General features: G+C 35.5%; 3 protein-coding genes across 3 annotated transcripts; all 3 read left to right on the top strand.

Moving 5' to 3' along the window:
• Positions 1 to 928: 928 nt before the first annotated feature.
• Positions 929 to 4059, top strand: LOC107635101 (uncharacterized). Its single transcript, XM_088484983.1, has 6 exons — positions 929 to 1016; positions 1653 to 1737; positions 1829 to 2134; positions 2724 to 2782; positions 3471 to 3515; positions 3788 to 4059. The coding sequence occupies exons 1-6, from the start codon at positions 929 to 931 to the stop codon at positions 3898 to 3900; spliced, it is 696 nt and encodes a 231-aa protein (XP_088341109.1). The 3' UTR covers positions 3901 to 4059.
• A 1332-nt stretch (positions 4060 to 5391) lies between these two features.
• Positions 5392 to 10276, top strand: LOC148569312 (uncharacterized). Its single transcript, XM_088484982.1, has 2 exons — positions 5392 to 6012; positions 10216 to 10276. The coding sequence occupies exons 1-2, from the start codon at positions 5420 to 5422 to the stop codon at positions 10274 to 10276; spliced, it is 654 nt and encodes a 217-aa protein (XP_088341108.1). The 5' UTR covers positions 5392 to 5419.
• LOC148569313 (uncharacterized) lies at positions 7315 to 8783 on the top strand. Its single transcript, XM_088483428.1, has 3 exons — positions 7315 to 8214; positions 8312 to 8500; positions 8595 to 8783. Exons 1-3 carry the CDS (start codon positions 7315 to 7317, stop codon positions 8781 to 8783), a joined length of 1278 nt encoding a protein of 425 aa, XP_088339554.1.
• Positions 10277 to 14523: the final 4247 nt, after the last annotated feature.

Genomic DNA, 14523 nt, shown 5'->3' with positions numbered 1-14523 from the left:
TCTCACCCAAATCACGAGCTTCTGATTCAGCCTCTTTTTGAATCTCATGATTGTTGTGTGGCACTAGTGTTGGGGCTTCATTATTTTTTCCATCACCAAAGGAATTTATGTTTCCTTCCAAGGACTCCTTCTCCATGCACAACGATTTATCATGCCCATACCGTGCACAAGTAGCACAAATCAACTGTAAACTCTCGTACTCCACTTCATAAGTCACACCCTCCACTATAATATGTTTGATTACAGGCAACTCAAGATTAATTTGAACACAAGCTCGGACATATTTTCCTCTTTCTGCAAGCTTAGTAGTCAAATCTACTTTCACCGAAATCCCAATTGCAGAAGCAATTCGCAGCATTGCTTGTTCCTGGTAGCACCAAATTGGAAGTCCCGAGACTCGAATCCATACTGGCGTTGATCCAAAAGATTTTTCGCATGGCCTAAAATCCACATCCCATGGCTTTACTGCAACATAGTGACCGTCTATCAACCACGGGCCACCAAGAATGACTTTCTCACGATCCCCAGCAATATCAAATTTAACCAAAAAATATCCAAATCTCACATCCAACAAATCAAACCCTCCTTTGATGCGCCATACTATCCGGAGCTTATGCATGAGAGCCGTGTAGCCATAATACTTATCCAGCACCTTGATCACGATGGCTTCCTTATAAGGTTCAGCTAGACAGCTCTTTGCCTCCTTGGTAAAACTGACACTTGGTGGACGAGAATCACCCTGCTTACCTGTCACCGTCGCGATACCATCCCCAGATAAAGACCCTACTAATGCAAAGATCTTAGACTTTTCTGCACCAATGACTTTATCTCTAAAAGAGACATTGGATGGCTTTCCTAACCCCTCTTGAGAAGAACCCTCCTTAACACCGGATACACACTCACCCACGCTCTCCCCTTATCTCTTCCGATGGCATGGACATCTTCCTCACCGTGTTTCACCCTCAACCGCTCGCTCCCGCTTTCTCCTTCTTTCATTCTCTTTGAGTACGGAGTACGTACTCTTTCTCTGCTAGAGTTTTTTTTTTTAACTCCAGTTCTCATTACTTTGAAAGACTATTTAAGGATCATCTTATTAAATAATTAAAAATATTTTTTTTAACTTAAAAAAATATAGATAATAAATTAACTATTTCTATTAATGGCAATACATACAATATTAAATCTATTGCTTTTAATATGTCAAATTAAATTTTAATAATTAATAAATATTTATATATACACATTATATTTTATCACTTTAATTAATAATAATATATAAGTTTATATATATAGTGTAACACCGTAGTTTTTCACATAATTAATTTTGAAAATTTTGTGATAATTTATCTATTATTATCTGTAATTGAATTTTAACACTAAAATTATAAGACATATAAAACTGGACTAACATATACGAATCTGATAACATAGCAGATTCTTGTGTGTATATATAGTACAAATAGGGGTGGGCAAAAAAATTCAAACCAAACCATTAAAAAAGAACCAATTTTAAACCAAAAAAATTCAAACCAAACCAAATTTATTTTATAATTTAGTTTTAACTCCAATCCATTTAAACGGTTTTAATCCCGGATCTAGATCCAAATCTCACAAAACCCTAATTCTTAACTTTTGATTCTCAAAAAATCCAGATCCAGAGCACCGTCACGAATCCTTTTCTCCTTCGCCCGCAGCCGGCACCGCCGCACCGGAGCAGGCAACCGGCACTGCAGTTTCGTAGCTGCCACCACCACCACGAGCGCGTCGCGCCACTGCTCTGTTCCGCCATCCGCGGTTCCGCCGTCCGCCTTTTCTCGCCGTGACCCAGCTCTGTTCTTCTCCGTTCTCTGGGTACCCTCAAGGCGCCGTCCGCCTTTTCTCGCCGTGACCCAATCAACACCCTCGCCCTCTCTGACCTCTCCAAGATCTACCTCTTCGAACGCAAGCCCAAGGATTCCAACGCTGAAGTACCGCCACCGCCTCCTACGGTTGTCGGTGGGATCCTCAAGAAGGACTGGCTCCTCAAGCACCGGACAAAAGTTCCGGCCGTCCTCGGTGCTGTGTTCAGGGCGGAGCACGTGTTTGGTGACCCTGCTCAGTGGCTCAATGTCTGCTCCGATCTCGATTCCATCAAGTAAAACCTCTCTCTCTCTCTTTCTATTAAGTGCGTGTTTGGATGGTGGAGTTTTGGAGAAGGTACGATTCAGCATTATGAGTGAACAACAATAACAATGGCAGCTAACTAAGTAGATAATGATAGTGTTTACTTTTTGCATTTTAAGTGAAAATGTCGATTTTTAGCTATTGTTTGGGGGTTTGAGGATGTTGCATAAGAAAGTAATATAATTGAGCACGGATTGTATGTTGAGGAAGCTGCTGTCTTGTTTTGGAGAATGGAGATATGTAATGTATATTGAGATGTAGTGGAACAAGGAATTGTTGTTGAGGCAAGTTTGAGGTTTTATTTGCTTTATGAATATAATGGCTTTTATTTTGAGTTCAATTACTATGAACTGAAAGTGGAGAAGAATTTTAGACTTGCATGGTAAGACTTTCAAGATAGTTCGTGATTGAGTCATACACTTGTGATTTTAGCTCAATATCATCCAAGCATGACCTACAATTTGAATGTATTGTGTTGGTTTTGGATGTGGGATTTTGGTTTTGTTTTCATTTCTTGGCCTTGATTTTTCAGAAATGTGTTTGGGGTTGTTTGTGTGCAGGGCTGTGATTCGTGGGAGGAACATCAAGTTGGCTGTTGTAATTATCCACACTGGTGCAGGTGATTAACTTACTAGTTTTTCTGTCTTCATCACTTTACTTCACCATGCACTCTACTCACAAATTGTATGAGGAGAGTGAATTTAGATTGTTACATCATTGAATGGGCAAATTTTGCTGTATTGGTTGAGTTTGTGTTGCTGGATTTGTGCTTGATTATGTTATGGCGAATGTTTAATTGATCTTCTAAATAGGTGATTTTATATTGTGATGATTGAATGCTAATCAAACACTTGGGGCTGAGATTAAGCTTAAGGATAGTTGAGAATCAATAAAATACACCAAAGCTTTTTCTGCAGAATTAGGCAGTAAAAACCGAAAATTGTTAGATTTACTACTGCCAATCTGGGCCTCTGAATGAATCTTAGTTTTATTTCATGTTATTGTTGTTTAGGGAAGTTCTGAACCTATGTTTAGTTGCATGATTAGATTAGATATACTAGGCTGCATATCCCTAAAGAAATTTATGAGTTATAAAAATGCTTCCCCTTTTGAAAAATGGTGCCTTGTGCAGAAAGAAACTGAATTCTGATTCTGCAGCAGTAGATTCTTGAGTACATAACTCTCAATTTATATGAATTTTTTATTTAAACACTGCTGCTGTCTTGCGAGATATATGAACATGCATTAGTTTATGAATCATGCTGAAGTTTTATTGGCTGCTGTTTCTTTGGATTAAATGCCTGTAGGTACTTATATCAGGGAAGGAAGATCCAGAGACAGCATTCTCTCCTGTAATTTTACATAATGAACCTATGATTTTCCCTGTATTTTAACAGCAACTAGTGATTTTGGATTATTAAGGTGTGCTAAATTCTATGTTCAATTAGATTTGTGTTGGTCGATGCTCTTTTCTTGAGCCTAATTTTTGTGCAGAGTCCAATTTGACTTAAGTTTAGATTCCTGTTCTCATTTTTATGTACCTAACGAAATGAGCATTCTTTTTTAAATACATTTTTGGTTAAAAGATTGGAATGTTTCTGATGCCAAATCATTTTCATGATAGATGAGGTGCCATTTTATGCTGCGGCCGATGAAAGGATTGTAGAGCTGCAGGGAGAAGTCTTGAAGGTGCTTAAGGCACTGGAAGCAGTAGTTGGGCACCTGAGGATGATTTAGAGAGATTTTAGAGAGATTTTTTAGTGGTATTCTTTTGATATCTTGAGAATGATTAAATGTTATATAGATTAGCTATTGTCATTAGATTTATAAAGAACCAAATTCTAGTTGTAATGAACCTATACACTTTAAAATGACTTTAGTATTAATTTTACTTTTAAAAAAATTATGGTTTGAAAATTGAATTTTTGTTTAAAGAAACTGATTTTAAAACTGGATTTTCAAAAATTGGTTTAATAAAAATCCAAACCATGCCCAGCCCTAAGTACAAAGTCTAGAGTTTTATAAATTTACTCAGAAGTAGCGCTTAATAATTGATAGTATTTAGACCTACTAAAAATTTAGTCGTTACATAATTATAATATTCATATTTGTTAAGGTGTAATTTTTTTATTTTTATCATATCTAAATTATAATATTTTTGTTTATTTTATTGAATGAATAATAAATCTAATTAAATTTTTTATAATAACTAGATAGAAGACATAAACTATATATATATATATAATTGATAATTTTTTGTATATAAGTTATAATTTATTTATATAAAATTATAGATAATGTTATGTCATTTGAGTTAATCCTATTTACATTATACACAACAATAAATATCAATGATTGAGTAATATAATTTTTATTTAAAGAGGTAATGACCAAATCAGTACCCGAAAGATTAAAACGCTGACATTGCGGTACCTGACTATTGTTAACGACAAAATGGTACCTGGATGATTTTAAAATCTGACAAACGTATCCATAACCTGGCTGGACCTAAGCTCCGGTTAGGAGAATGCCTACGTGGGCACCGGATTATGCTGACATATCATGTTTTAATTGAGTTGTCATTTCTAATTAATTAAATTGCTAGCCTAGGTGGAAATTAGGTTAATTGGAATTCAATTTTCCCCTAAACCATTAGTCTTTGCCATAATCCCAAATCAAACAAGTGTTGTTACTGCTGGGTGAGTTACTGTGACTTAGTGTTTCACTAAGAGTAAAACTGAAGGGTCACGTAAAGAGAGAGAGACGTTGCCCTGGTTACTTGGCACGAAGAAGAACGAAGAGGATTTGAGAGACATTGTCGAAGTCGTAGCGTCAACAGGGAGGGGTTGGTAGTGGCATCATCACAACCCCAGTCTTCGCAAGGAAGAACGCTACGTAGAGGTAAGTTCACCTTCACTCCATCCTCTCATTTACGTGCCTTCTGTCGACAGCATTATTATCATGTTGATTGTTTTATTCATTGTATCTTCCCTCTACGATTTTTTAGATGGATCGTCTAGTTACCTTTGTTTATCATCACATGGGTGCCTTGAAAAGGGGTGTTGACGGTAATGTGATATACGACGGGGGTTTAGTAACTGAGATACACAGGGTGAATGTGGAGACATGTAACATGTTCTTTGTCGAGGGTTTATTTTTAGACTTGGGTTACCCTGGATACAGTGAGGTGTACTGGCTAGAACCTGGTTTAGAGTTAGGTAAGGGTCTTAGAGTGCTTAGGACAGATGCTGAAGTCATGAGAATGTGTGAGAGTGCGATGAAGAATGACAACACTGTACACCTATATTTTGATCACCCCATTGACGCAAACCCTGAAATCATAGATGAAGAAGTCTTTTCTGATGGTAGTAGTGATAGTGTGGTTGAAGTCAATCCAGATGGTGATAGTGTGAAGGAGGATGAAGTTACTAATAAGGTTGACGGTCATGCTAATGAGACGGAGAATGAAGGTGTGAATGAGACCAGTGGTGAGGTTAATGAATTGGAGATGGGGTTGAGTGTGGCTGTGAAGGAGAATATGAATGACGGTGTACCTGAGGCAACTGTTGATGTTAACGAGTCGAACAAAGGTGAGAGTGGTGCAGGGGAAGAAGCTGCCAATGACGGGAATGCGGAGAAGGACACTGAAGGAGCATCAGCTCCGGAGAAACCGGCTAAGAAGGTTAGAAAGAGACATCCAAGACCAGCCCCTAGTGGTTTACCCCGAGAAAGAAGAGCTGCCGAGAATGAGGGTGTAAATGAGAGTAACCATGGAGAAGCTGAAGCTGGGAATGAACCCACCGAGGAGACCAATGCTGATGATGTTGCTGGTCTCAATGGAGGTTCTGAATTTCGAGAATCTTTCGTGGATGAGGAAAGGGCAGAGGACCCTGTTACAGAAAACCCAACAGGTAAATTAGTTTTTTTCTTTAGTTAGAGTAGATGTGAATAGAAATTGCTTCAATTCTCATGTATCTCAACTGACTTTACAGCAGATAATGTAACACAAACTAGTGGGAGGGATAATGCAAGGAGAAATCATCCAAGGCCTCAACCATCTGGGCAAAGAATTGTACCTGGAAATGAGGATGAAGCACCAAGGGTAGAGGTGCCTAACCCGAATAGAGAAGATGGTGATAGTGAACCTGAGATGTACCAATATGAATCCGAAGAACTCTGTAGCCCCCCTGCAACTGATGACGAAGAGGAAACTGTATTTCCTCAACATAATCCCAACACGCCATATGGAAAAATAACTCTGGAGTTGAATATGGAGTTTGAGACCATGGAGCAGTTCAAAGCAGCAGTGCAGAAGTACAACATACAAATTGGGAGACAGGTGTTCTACCTTAGGAATGAGAGGAAGAGGTGTAGGGTGATCTGCTATGATCCAGACTGCCCTTGGTTGTGCTACTGTGCCAGGACCAACTACCCAGCATCCTTTCAGATAAAGACATTTGTGGATGAGCATACGTTCCCCAGGAGTAACAAAAGTAAATCTGTTTCATGTGCTTGGGTTGCTGAGGAATTGGTCCCAAAGCTGAGGATCCATCCCAACATGCTGCAGAGAGAGGCACAGGAATGATTTAAAGTGCAGTATGACATCTCAGTCAACGAGAGGATGATGTATAGGGCTATGGTCAAAGCCAAGGAAGTTATCGAGGGAATAGAGAAAGATCAATACCTAAGGCTCAGAGACTACCTTAACGAAATCATGAAGGCAAATCCTGGTTCAAGAGCCAACATGGGGACTACTCCACAGCCAGAGGGGTTGCCTAAGTTCAGAAACTTGTACATCTGTTTGGCTGCTTGCAAAAATGGCTTTAGAGCAGGGTGTAGGCCATTTATTGTTTTGGATGGAACGTTTTTGAAAGGGTACTTTGGAGGGCAATTATTAACAGCAGTTGGTCAGGATGCGAACAATCAGCTGTTTCCAATAGCGTATGGGGTTGTTGATGCAGAAACTAGGGAAAATTGGAGATTCCTTTTGGAGGAGTTGCACACAGACATTGGGGACTTCAATGAGAATGGCTGGGTTTTTATGTCAGACCAGCAAAAGGTGATGTGGACTATCTTAATGTTTTTTGAGTTCCTGTAAGTATACATAAATTAGTTTTCAAATGTCCTCTAATTCATTGTGGTTACCATTCAATGCAGGGTTTAATCCCAGCATTACAGGACGTCATGCCAGGGGTGAAGCACAGATTCTGTTGTATGCATATGTGGAGAAATCTGAACAAGAGATGGAAGGATAAGGAACTTAAGGCAACATTTTGGCAATGTGCAAAGGCAACTACTGATCAGGAATTTAATGATGCAATGGGAGCTGTGAAACGGATCAACAAACAGGCTTGGGAGTATTTGTCAAAGTTTGAACAAGAACAGTGGTCGAGATCAAGGTTTTCAGACTGGCCAAAGATAGACAGTTTGACAAGCAACAACTGTGAATCATTTAACTCAACAATTGTGGGACTTCGGGGGAAGAGCATCTTGACAATGCTTGAGGAGCTTAGGTTCTACATCATGAAGACAATGGCAACTCACAAAGACTCACTGATGGCTTATACTGGACAAATAGCCCCTGTACAGGTCAGTAGGTTAGAGAAAGAAAAAAGACAAGCCAATTACTGGGAAGCACAATGGTGTGGTGATGATGAGCACAATCAGTTTGAAGTAACAAAATGGCAGCATAGAGTCAGAGTCAATACACGAGAGAGGATATGCTCATGCAGAAAATGGCAGCTCACTGGACTACCATGCTGTCATGGGATTGCAGCAATCCAAAGAAAGAACGAGAAACCTGAAGACTATGTCCATCACAAACTCACTATCGAGGCTTATAATAGAACTTATATGTTTCACATTAATAGCATACCGAGTCAGGAGTACTGGGAGCATCACGAAGGGCTGCCATGTCTGCCCCCTCCATACAAGAGGCCTATTGGCAGACCTACAAAGAAGAGAAGAAAGAATAGCACTGAGCAAAGTTCTGGCAGCCAATACAAGGCCAAGAGAAGATATGGACAGATAACATGCCAAACCTGCAAAAGGGTGAGCAAAACAAAATCCATTACTTAAATGCATTTACTTTACCTTATAGCAGAACTTTATTAATGCTGCTTCTCCTATCTCATGTGTTTTTTGCAAGGCTGGACATAATAGCAGAACTTGTCCTGACAAAGGAAGTGGAGCAGCAGCTGAAGAACCAGATCTTGATGAGGATGAAGCTAGGGAGCAAGAAGCTAACTGGGAGGAGACCATGGAGGCTGCACACGCTGCATATGTTGCAGATGAGGAAGAGCTCACTCAAAACCATCCACAAACTCAGCCTGATCAGGTAAATGTTAGTGATTTATTTTACCTTGTTGTACTAAATTGTTGGATCTGTCTCCATAGAAGATTTGATTTAATGAATGCACAAACTGATGCAGAATAACATCAATAATGGCAACACTACAGCAAGTGCTTCAGCCCCTAATGTAGCCACCATACCAGCAGCAACCAACCCATGTGCTCCACCAGCTAGCTCAGAACCATCACCAGCACCAAAGAGGAGAGGCAGACCATCTTTTGTTAGGGGCAATACAGTTCCACCAAGAGGAATGGGCAGCACCACTTGAAGAGGAATGGCAGCCACTACAACAACTCCAACCCCAGCACAAAATGCAGCAGCTGCACCACCACCCCCTGCTCAACCTAGTCTTGTCAGCCCTGAAGTTCGGTCTAGATCCCAAATTTCTGCATCTCCATCCAATGTTGGGCCTCAGCCTCAAGGTCCATTACCTAGGCCCAGTCTTCAGGCCCAACCTACAGCACCATTTAGGCCCCCAACTGTGACTAGGGAGACCATGGCAGCAGCAAGCCCAGCCACCCAGAGCAGGTTCACAGGCTTCATGCCCACCCCATCCTTGAAGAAGAAAAAGCCATCCGGACCACCACCATCAAAGCCATCAAGAAATGACAAGAAATGAGCTTAGATTCTTGGATTTTTTAGTTTGTTGTTATTTGCATTTTGGACATGATTTACTTAAAATGCACCCAACTGCCATTATGGCATGTAAGTGCTAACCTAGTGTTTCTGTGTTTTGTTATTGTGATCTTGGGTCTGTAGCAGGTACTATGAACATGTGTCATTTTGGTTGTCTTATTTGGGGCCTGAACTTTGTTACTCTAAGTAGTTAATGGTTATAACTGGATGTTATTTTGGTGTTTTATTCAGTTTATGTTTACAAAACTAATTGACATGGCTTACATAAACTCCATGTATATTGGTTAAATCACCACAACAACAACTCAAACAAAGCACAACAAGAACACAGCATACATTAATTTATCTCAATTACATTGAGGACAAGATTACAAAATTTCAATCTCTGACTGTTATACTATTATAATCTACAATGTCTACCTACTTAGCCACCATAAACATAATCAAAGCCACATTTAACCCAATCAAAATACACATAAAAATTAGGCACAACTCAACCCTCTTCAGATTCTCCTTCATGTCATTCACCACAGACAGTACCATCATTATCCTTTGAATTTCCTGGCCATCCCCACAGTCAACATTGATTCTGCCTTTCTTTTTGGGTTCTGATTTGCCTAGCATATTACTGTTCTCTGAAGAAACTTCTCCTTCCACACATTCCGCTTGTATTTCATCCAACCATTGGAAATACCCGCAACGCATTTCTGTGTTCTGGCACAACACGAAGAGTTCAAACATCAGAGAACAATCGAAATCTAAAAATGAATGAGAACAGACGATAAACCAAGAAGGGATATTACTCTACTTCCTCACATATTCATCACACTTCCAATCTTACCTTCCACAGAGGGCAGCGTAGAAACCATCTATCAGGGTTGCTACTTGTCTTCGACTTCAACGGAACCACCGGAAGGGGACAAAAGCAACAGCCATCGTAACTTTTACTCACAATGCCCGAAGCACCATCCACGTCGCAGGCTTGCATCGAGGGCTGCCTTCTCAGCGTTGCAGATTTTCCACGAGCCCTTGCAGAATGCATCTTCCAATCTTGGATCCCCTACTGCGAATGAAGGAACAGAGAGCGTTGTTGATTTGGGATTAGGGCAAAGACTAATGGTTTAGGGGAAAATTGAATTCCAATTAACCTAATTTCCACCTAGGCTAGCAATTTAATTAATTAGAAATGACAACTCAATTAAAACATGTTATGTCAGCATAATCCGGTGACCACGTAGGCATTCTCCTCACCGGAGCTTAGGTCCGGCCAGGTTATGGATACGTTTGTCAGATTTTAAAATCATCCAGGTACCATTTTGTCGTTAACAATAGTCAGGTACCGCAATGTCAGCGTTTTAATCTTTCGGGTACTGATTTGGTCATTACCTCTTATTTAAATAACAAAATATAAGTTTATTAATTTGTGCATTTAGTCTTATTTTTATAGTTAGACACTACAAAAATTAGATTTGTAAAATCTTTTGTAGTTATATTAACAAAAATATGAAAATGAAAAGAAATTTGTGGTTCATTACCGCCATCAAAAATGAAAATAAAATGTATTACTTTTGCAGACTAGGAAAATGAGATTAATATACAAATTGATCATATTTTTGTATTCTTATTTAAATTAATAAATAGAAAATTTTGATTAAATAAAAAAACTTTGAGTACCAATATAATTTTTTTTATATTATTAATATATTATGGTTAAATTTTTATTGTCTCCTGCTCATATTATTTTTATTAATCATTATACGCTAATTGAGTAACTTAAAATTAAAATTTAATTATAAAATTACTAAATTATTATTATTGTTTATTTTTAATTAACAAGAGAATACACCTAAAAAAAAGTTAGAATAATTATTTTAAGAATAAAAAATATCAATTATATCAGTATTTAATAATTAATTATTTATTAAAATATATTGTGTAAAAACTAAATATAAAAATGCTTAATATATTATATTCAAATGAAAAATAATAATTTTAGTGGTCAGAAGCCTTTTCTATAAGAGAGAATCTGGTTGCGCGCATGTTGGAGAAGATGATGCAGATGTACACACCTGACGGTCCCAATAACCTACACAACCCCCTGACCACACATTTAATTCACTTCACTTGCATTATTAAATCACCATTTGGCCCCACCCTTCATCTCATCTCGTTATTATATCGTATCACAATCATCAACTTTATCACGTGATATAATAAGTTCTCCTCTCCTCTTCTGCTTTTCTTTTCCTGGCAAATTTGCAATGGCATTCACCCGTAATATTCTCCAAACTTCAGAGGATCAAAAATCTTTTTTAGCATTATGGGTTGTCTTTTTTCGGAAAACAGGCCACAGCCTATTTTCCTAGGTTGTCCCCAACGTACACTACCCTATTCATATATACAACTCCCTCTTCGTATTTTAATACGATAAATATTTACAAGTAATTATTTTTATGTATTATATGTAGTCATAAACTTTTTTTTTTATTATATTTTTGTATTTTGTATATAATTATTTCTTTTTTTTTAAATATTCTACATTTTTATTGAAGTTGTCATTTTTTTCGCTACATATTGTCAAAATTATTACTACATTTTTTCCTAGAAAGTAAATATTAGATATAAAAAAGATAGTACTAATTAAATAGCAAAATCATTTTAACATTCTTACCACTATTGCTCCCATTATACTAGCTAGTACTAGTATTAATATATATAGCTATATATTATTACGTTTAGATTCACCCAACAAAAAAGGGATATCACGTTTCTCATGATAGTGATAAACTCTTTAACGCTAGAATAAGTGTTTACAAAACTCATCCATAATTGTGGTTGAGAAAATTTTAATATATATTCTCTTTAACAATAATGTTGGATGAACTGTTCTTTAATTTTTACTTTTTTTTGCGTTATTTAAATGTTTCAGTTTTATCTTTATCCTATTCATATTATGAATAAAAAACAATATGAAATTTATTAATGAAAATGTGTTGATCATCATATGTATATGTAATTATATATATTGACATATTTGTGGCATTTCCTAAACCAAACTTTTAAACTCGTGAGTTGTTTTGTACCTTTTTTTAGTAAGTAACTAAGATTTGATTTCATGCTTTCATGGTTTTAGATTTTGCTGTAAAGGCCTTAGAAGTCACGAATTATAATCCTCTCCATGGCTACATACTATTACTACTATTACTATAAACACCGATATTATCCATTTCCCAACTACGCACAAATAGTACCCGCTATTATTAAACAAGCATGACAAAAGCTTGTCCGTCTAATTTGGGAAAGAAACGGAGAGGGGTCGGAGAGCAGTGGAGAATGTGAAGTATAGGAAAAATATGGAATTGTTTCATATGAAAGGGAAGGAAATTGGAACCAATAAGAAACTCATCATTAGTGTTAAATGTGGTATTAAAGTGTTAGTCAATAAGGTATTACAGGGAGTATATACAGGCATGACAAAAGCTTGTCTGTTTAATTTGGATCATTAAACAAGTAAAGGGAGATTGTACTTGAAAGAAGCATTATTAGGGCCAACATTTAACATTCAACCCTTCATCGTTCTAACGAGCAACCCAACACGAAACAAAGATCATAAAATTAAGATATATTATTTGGTAATGATATAGTGTAAGTTTAGAAAAGAGATGCAGATGTAAGAGTAGTGTGAAGTTTTCTTGGTTCCCCAAAAACAACACACAAAGTCAAAGGCTACAAAGTTGGGCACTCACATATGGTACAGCTTATGATAGTGCATATCCACAGATGACACTCCCACCACGCTTCATACATTCATGCTTATTGCTTTGGATCACACGTGCACACTTTTTGTCTCAAAAAAACTATATATTCTTTGCTTCATAGATATTTTCCTTTAATGTTGTTATGTAAATAGGTTTTTAAATAGTTTGATTTTTGAATGATCGTCTTTTAATTAGTCATAGATATTCTCTTATTACATCATATCAATCAACATCTTGAACTTTATTAATATCCTGTTACTTAAATACTATATATGAATGAAATTGTATTAGAAAAATATTAGTATTTTTATTAGTAATAATATTATAGAATTATAAATTTTTTTTAAAATAAATTATATTCTAATATTTGATTTTTTATTATAACTTAAAAATTAATAATATTTAATATTCTTATAATAAATATTAAAAAATTTATTAAATAAAGAAATATAAAATTTATTCAAGTACAATAAAAAAGAGTATTATGTGGCACATTTTGATTATCAAATTAAAAATATATAATAAAGTAGTTTTAATTATAATAAAAAATATTATGTGATATATTTTGATTGTTAAATGATCAACTAATAATTAGTAATAATATATAAAAGAGCTATGTGAGTAGAGAGGGAACATAGAAAAGAGAAGAGGAGAAAGAAGAGACTTCATTGATTTGTAAATTTTTTTTTAATTAAATTGTAATTAGAAAGTGTTATATATATATATATATATATATATATATATATATATATATATATATATATATATATATATTGGTTGTGAAATTAGTAATATGTAATAGATATAATAAATTATTAATAATATATATAAGAGATAGAGTGATAAAGGAGGAAGAGAAATAGAGAAACAAAAAAGGAGAGAGGTCTTCAATTTAAAAATATATATATATATATATATATATATATATATATTTTAATTACAAAAAGAGAATATTATGTGACATGTTTAGATAATAACTTTTAGAAATTGTGGCATATTGATTAAAATCCTAAAAAAAAATGAGTGAAGAAAAGAGAGAAAATTTATTAGTTTTGAAAAAAAAAATATTATTTTAATTATAATAAAATAGAGTACAATGTGATACATTTTGATTGTTACATTAACGATATATTTTAATTTTAATTGTAATAAAAAAATATTATGTGTTACATTTTAATTGTTAAATTAATAACTAATATTAATATATAAAAAAATGTAGTAGTGAAAAGAGGATAAAATATAAAAAAGATAAAAAAAATCTCCTTAATTTAAAAAAAAAGAAATTTTTAATTTAATTACAATAAAAGTGTATCAAGTATTATATTTTGATTATAAAATTATTATTTTAATTACAAAAGCTATTATATAATTATTCTATAAGTCAGGTTTTACTTTAATTTATTCTTCATTTTGTTTCTTTTTTTTTTTTTAAAGTGTTCTTCATGTATTTAGTGTGTGGCAATTTTAACTAGAGCAGCAAATACATTCCCTTACTCAAGGTAGTTGGGCTCAAGCTAAGTTTTAAGTCAACCCTATAAGACGTGTGCATTTAATTTGCATAGCACATCAAACAATTTTCTTAGGTAGATATATCCCTTTTTTTTGTTCTCTTAT

This window comes from Arachis ipaensis, chromosome B4, assembly GCF_059453495.1.
Source record: "Arachis ipaensis isolate K30076 ecotype BB chromosome B4, ASM5945349v1, whole genome shotgun sequence".
NCBI classification, from domain to species: Eukaryota; Viridiplantae; Streptophyta; class Magnoliopsida; order Fabales; family Fabaceae; genus Arachis; species Arachis ipaensis.
The sequence above is the reverse complement of the archived record's forward strand: the minus strand, read 5'-3'. Positions and strand labels throughout refer to the sequence as shown.